This window comes from Pygocentrus nattereri, chromosome 14 (genome assembly GCF_015220715.1).
Source record: "Pygocentrus nattereri isolate fPygNat1 chromosome 14, fPygNat1.pri, whole genome shotgun sequence".
NCBI lineage: Eukaryota > Metazoa > Chordata > Actinopteri > Characiformes > Serrasalmidae > Pygocentrus > Pygocentrus nattereri.
The window spans coordinates 20,209,612-20,216,354 of record NC_051224.1 but is presented as its reverse complement, the minus strand read 5'-3'; the positions used below and the strand labels follow the sequence as shown (position 1 = coordinate 20,216,354).

Here is a 6,743-nt window from a genome sequence, read left to right as displayed (position 1 = left end):
ACTCAGTATGTACATTCATATGATTTACACACTGATGACCCTTAAATGATTGGGTTTTATTGATTTTATTTGTTACATCTTTGGACTTTGTTGTTAATTGATGCTGAGGAGTTTATGTATATTTTTCATATGTGTGCTGAAGCTGTCTGTCAGTGATTCAGATCAGTCTTGTGCCATTCTGTTTTCATGCTTTAATCCATTCAGTATAAGGACCCCATCCACATCTACAGAGACACTCTATGTGTTGCAATAGTTCTCCAGGTCATAGTAGTCGCAGTAGAAATGGCAGCATTGCTCTACAATTCCTCTCTTTCTCATTCTGAATCCAGCCGAGGGCCTTTTCTGCATGACCTCTCTGACCTCCTGAGGGAAGAAGGTGCCGTCCTTCATCATCACACCTGCAGGGAGAGATGCAGAGTGATGGCAGGGCTGGTGAGGAGAAGCAGCATAATATAGAAACGAAAATAAAAGCAATTTCCATCTGTTTTGGAGGGCTATTGTTTTTTTATTTTGTCAGTTGCGCAGGATAACATGAAGAGAGCTGCAGCTGTGCCTGTTTTATCTGAGCATTGCCGTCTTTCTGGAGAGGTGGGAATTGTATTCACTGTAGGGGGTTCTTATCCTGCCCACTTTCACCCCTCATTGCTGGCTAGCACCTCAACACAGAGTTACAACACTTCACACACAGAGAGACAACAGTGTCCTAGTTCAACCCGGTATCACAGTTACAGGAGAAAACTATTTTGTTTGTGAGTCAACTTTGCCGCAGGCAGAATGGCCACTAGGAGGCCAGCAGGAAGAGGATAAAGCTGCTCCTGTTAACCTCTTGTAGTCCAAATTGTAGGCCATTGTTCTAGCAATACCAAGTTCATGGGTTCAATTCAATGGATATAAAACGATTCTGCATCTTTTTGGTGCTGTAAGCTGCTCTGGATAAATGCGTCTGCTAAATAAATAATGTAAATATATTGTTCTGTGCTAATGTGCTGAGGGTCAGTGCAAACCTAACCACTTCTGTAAGACAACTGCAAGTATAGAGATGCTATAAGTGGCATAAGCAGTTGCTTAGGAGTGCTGTAGTTATGTTCATTTTTAAAAGATTATTTATTTATTTTTACTTAATTGTGTCATGATACTGGTGGTTTCTGAAGACATTACAGATGAATTAAAAAAAAACAAGAAAACAGAAATGATGTGTATTTATTTACTGTAATTATATATATATATATATATATATATATATATATATATATATATATATATATATATATATATATATAAAGATATTTATATATCAAATACTCTCGATCTAAAGACACGTCACTATTTAAATTCAGAAAATAAACAGTAACTGTGTATTAAAATGTGTACAAGTGTGTTCGGTGTAGAGAATGTGTTCACTTAGACTGCTGGCACTTAAACTTTTGTATTATATTTACATATACATACATATGTACACACACATTATATATATATATATATATATATATATATATATATATATATATATATATATGTATACTTATTTGTACACACTTATATATATATATATATGGTATGTAATGACTTTCTTCTTCTTTACAATAATTCTTGTATTGTGTTTAGCATACTATTGCTTTTGGGTCAAAAACTTATATTTATATTTTTGTCATTTTTTAAATTATTTGAAACTGTCACTGTAATTTACATTATGTAATAATTTCATGATAAATGGACTAACAAAAGTGGTTCAAATGACAAAAAGAGAGCTTACAGGGGAATTCCAACTATTTTTCTACAGGTCTGCATAAATCAGTCCTTGAGATGTAAACAAATTTTGATGTGAAATGCCTGACTATAGAGAAACTCACAGACTGTAGATTTCTTCACAGTGGTGGTGATAGGAACCAGAGCTCTACAACACAAATATAGCCATTTTCTTTACTATTCAGAACCCCCAGTGAACCTACACTTGTCTTCTGAGTTTTATATGTAATGGTGATGAAGGTAAAATAGTGGTAAATACATTTTTGGGGGATCAGAACCCCACTTCAGGTACCCCTCCACTATGAATGGATTAAAATACATTTTAAGCCAAAACTTTCTCACAAAACTATTATAAAACAATGTGTCAGACATTATGTGTTAGCATGTATCTAACCATTTGATGTAGTAACTTTCTTTGAGGGATCTTTTAGAGTCATAAAACTATGTCTGGTTCTCATCAGCGCCGCTGTGAATAGTTCTGACTTGGTAGGTGTCTCTAAAACTATGCCGAATGATTTTGCTTACATCTCAACCGTTTAATTATGTGGAATTTTTGAAAAATGTTGGAGTTCCCCTTAAGTAGTTGAACTAACTAATCAGAAAGGATGGACTGGACACTTTTGGACATGCAGTGTACCTTCTAACAACATAATTCTACGTGAGGACCATCAAATTAGACAAGAAACGTAGAAATGCAATGACACAGGTGGATAGATACACACACACACACACACACACACACACACACACACACACACACACACACACACACACACACACACACACAGTGTGCTTGCGTGCTTACGGATGCTGTCATGTCGCATGCGCCTCCCAGGCTGGTAGAAGAGGCCTTTCTCTCCACACACAAACAGCAGCGCCTCCACCAGCTGAATACCACACAGCCTGCGGTTCCCAAACCCGCCACAAGAGGTCAGCAGAGAGGCCGCGCCAATCAGCATCAGCAGCAGAGAGGGATTCTGCATCCTGCAGCAGAGAAAAGGCTGAGTCCCAATTATGTACTAAACACGAACTCTAACTGTGTTTAATAACTGACTGAACAAACTGTAATATACACAGCAAAAATGGTTCTATATTGTGGCTAATTGTGGACAAATACAGAACCATTTTGGTGCTACAGTGCACAGCATAGAAAAGTATGAGGACACCTAACCATCATACATATGTGAGTTCGTTGGACATCCCATTCCAAAACCATGGGCATTAATATGGAGCTCCTGTGCTCTTGTATTATTGTTTTGCTATTCGGTGTCAGCCAAAGGAGGATGGGTTCCCCTTCTGAATCTTGGTTCCGCTCAAGGTTTCTTCTTCTTTCTGTTAGGGAGTTTTTCTTGCCACTGTCACCATTGGCTTGCTCATGAGGACTTGGACCTCACAGTCATGCCAGAACACATAAGGGTGTTCCCCAAACTGTTGACACCAAGTGGGAAGCATATAACTGTCTAAAATGTCTTTGAATGCTGTAGCATTAACATTACCCTTTGTTGGAACTGAGGGCCTCTGAAAAACAGTCCAGCCCATTATCCTTCCTCTACCAAACTTTACTACCTAGAACATTTGATCAGACTGTCAGATTGTGAAGTGTAATTCACCACTCCAGATAACATTTCCACAGCTCTAGAGTTCAGTGGCAGTGTGCTTTGCACCACTCCAGCCAATGCTTAGTATTGTGCATAGTGAGTTTAGGCTTATGTGCAGCTACTCAGCCATGGAAACCCATTTTGTGAAGTTCTGAACGCACAGTTCATATGCTGATATTGCTTTCAGAGGCACAAACTCTGCAGTGAGGGATGCAACAGATGAGACAATTTTCACTCACTGCCCGCTTCAGCATTCAGAGGCCCTGCTCTGTGAGTTTGCTTGGTCTATTACCTTGTTGCTGAACTGTTGTTGCTCCTCGATGTTTGCATTTCACAATAACAGCACTCAGAGTTGACAGGGGCAGAAATTTCACTGACTTTTGGCAAAGGTGGCATCCTGTGACAGTGCCACGTTTGATGTCACTGAGCTCTTCAGTATGACCTATTCTACTGCCAGTGTTAGCCTATGGAGATTTCATGGCAATGTGCTTGATTGTATACCTGTTAGCATTATGTGTGACTGAAGCACCTGAACTGTAAATAAGTATTTAAAGGGGAATTTCTCAGATTTTTCAAAATATCTGAAAAGATCAATGGTTGAGACATGAGAGAAGTCGTTCAAAGTGGTTTGGTTCACTGTAGAGAAACTTAATGATTTGGATTTCTTTATAGTGGTGGTGACAGGAACCAGGGGCTCAATGTGTATAATGCAATATAACCATTGTATTCACTATCCAAAATCCAAAGGTGTGCATTCATAACCATTTCACATACGTGTCTGTGAGGGAGGTTTTAGAGGCATTAAACTCTTCAGATGTCTGGTTCCCATCAACACCACTGTGATCAATTCAGTACATTTCTCTAGAATTGTCAATTTCACATCAAACATGACTTTATTTATGTTTCAACATGTGAACTGTAGGAAGTTTGAAAAGTCTTGAAATTTAATAATAATAATAATATCTGTTATGGCAGAACAGTATAGTATAACAGATTAATACACTGAAAACCTATCAGAAAGTTCAGACTAGTCAAAGAGCATGATCAGGTATTTGATAAGTAAAGATTTCAAAAAGTAAATGTATGTCATTAAATGTAAATATCAATAAATGACCTATTTATTATTATACCTTATACATTAATGATAATAAATAATTTATTGATATGTACACGTAATATAATGTAAATGTAATCTATTTATTATTGTATGTTACATATTAATAATAATAGGTCATATATTGATATGTACAATTGAATGTAAATAGCATTAAATGTAAATATCAATAAATGACCTACTGCACATTAATAACAATATAGATAATTTGTTGATATTTACATTTAAGGCAATACAAGTTTAATATCAATAAATGGAAATATATAATAAATGATTATTTATTATTGTACATTACATGTTAATATAATAAATAGGTCATATAATGACGTTATAAATATCAATGAATATAAATATCAATAAAAAAGGACCAATTTATTATTATAAACTGAACAAATATACACACCCACGTTTTCCAAACTGCTTTTCCTTTTGGGTCACAGTTATAAATTGCATATTAATAATAATTTATTCATTTTAACACATTAATATAGAAATCATTTACTAATAATTAAACAAATTTGAGTAAGTGAAGACTGTGAGAAAAAAGTAATGAGAATAAAGAGCTCGTAATGTTTACATCATAACGAGGAATGTAGATTATTATCAATAGTATAAATATTACACTTACTTGTCTCTTTTCCGTGGTCCAGATGAGTGTATCTGGTCAGAATGAGTGCGATTCTGCAGGAAAACCTGGGGTCGCTCTGTCCCCAACATTCTCTGTCTCTCTCTTTCTGTCTCTTTCTCTCTCTCTCTATCTCTCTCTCTCTCTAATGCATCCCATCCTGGTGATGAGGGTCCATCACTGTGCTGTATCTGATCAACTGCCTCCAATTAATCACCTGTGGTCAGTCTGAGTGATTACCCTTATCAGAGCATCCCTCGCTCTCTCTCACTCTAATTACCCTTATTAAACCCGACCCAAGCGCTGCAGTTCGCTTTCATCCCCCACCACCCCTCCATCCCTCTCTCACCGTGAAGGAACCTCTCGTTCTCTTTCAGACTTTCTCCTTCTCTTATTTCTTTTTTCTTTCTTTTTTGTCTTTCTCTCTTTTTTTGTCTTTCTCTCTATCCATTCTCCTTCTCTCTCTCTCCCTTGTTCTCTTTCAGACTTTCTCTGTACTTTCTGCTTCTCACAATCCAAATAGTCCCAAACCCATTCAATGATGTTGAGGTCTGGACTCTGGGGTGGTCAGTCCATTGTTCAGCTTCTTTGTTTGTGTCTGTCTTTTTTTCTCAGTGGGGTTCTTCTTGAACAGCTACACATTCTTTCAGACCCACAGCACTGAGTTGTCTTCTTACAGTGGAAGGATGGACAGAAACACCTGTGGACGTTTTCAGATCTGAAGCAGCTTGATTTTCTCCTCTTTCTCAAAAATGAAAACTTTAAGTGCTGTTTATTTGATGGGGGTGTCTTGGGGGTCTTTTTTAGTGTCTACCAGGTCTTCCAGGTGGTTATTAGGAGCTTCATTTTCTTAATAGCTTTTCATTTGTTGAACTAATAAATAGGTCATTTTTGGAAGCCCCTGTTTTTTCACTTGTTTTCTGTTGACTTTCCTCTTTTTAATACAGGTAGATTATTTTATGTCTAGCCTCCTCTGAAATATCTCCTGAAAATGAATAACTTGTGTCTAATAGCCGTGTTGCCTAGAAATGAAATAAATTAAATGTGGTTTCTGACTTTTACACAATACTATTGTATTGTGTAAGTTTACTTTTATAGTCAGTAGCTCATCTTTTGCAATTTTTATTGGATAAAATGACCAATGAATGAAGGTATGACTTAGGCGTTTTTGATAAATTGGCAATAAAATATACACTCTCAAAAAGATTTTTCTTTTAAGGTTCTTTAGTAAAGACAGTGGTTCGATATATAACCTCAAAGAGCCATTTGCAAGACTTAGGGGTTCCTTGCAAGGTTGCGTGTGTCATATATGGTTCTATATAGCACTAATAAGGGTTCTTTCATTGTTATAATGTCAAGCTTGTAACAATAGAAGAACCCTTTCAATGCTGTAGAACCATTTTCAAAAGGTTTCCTAATAGAACCATATACAACACATTCTACATCGATCTGAAGAACCATTTCACCATGCAAAGAACCCTTTAAGCATGAAAATGGTTCTTTGCATGGTGAAATGTGTTGTATACAGTTCTATATAGCACTAAAATGGTTCTGTCATTGTTACAATGTCAAGCTTGTAAAAATACAAGAACTGTTTTAATTCTATATAGAACCATCTAGCCCTGCGATGGACTGGCGACCTGTCCAGGGTGTATCCTGC

General features: G+C 36.7%; 1 protein-coding gene across 1 annotated transcript; it reads right to left on the bottom strand.

Annotated features, from left to right (window-relative positions):
* On the bottom strand, nucleotides 1-5,368 carry LOC108427318 (insulin). Its single transcript, XM_017697371.2, has 3 exons — nucleotides 5,087-5,368; nucleotides 2,552-2,730; nucleotides 1-398 (listed from the first exon to the last, which is right to left on the bottom strand). The coding sequence occupies exons 1-3, from the start codon at nucleotides 5,173-5,175 to the stop codon at nucleotides 238-240; spliced, it is 429 nt and encodes a 142-aa protein (XP_017552860.2). The 5' UTR covers nucleotides 5,176-5,368; the 3' UTR covers nucleotides 1-237.
* Between the last annotated feature and the right edge of the window lie 1,375 nt (nucleotides 5,369-6,743).

Bases quoted from the DNA above. Each gene is read 5' to 3' on its own strand.
- LOC108427318 (XM_017697371.2), bottom strand. From the start codon at position 5,175: ATGTTGGGGACAGAGCGACCCCAGGTTTTCCTGCAGAATCGCACTCAT. The intron at 2,731-5,086 runs GTAAGTGTAATA...TCTCTGCTGCAG, and splicing joins GGACCACGGAAAAGAGACAA to GATGCAGAATCCCTCTCTGC. The intron at 399-2,551 runs GTAAGCACGCAA...CTCTCCCTGCAG, and splicing joins CATGCGACATGACAGCATCC to GTGTGATGATGAAGGACGGC.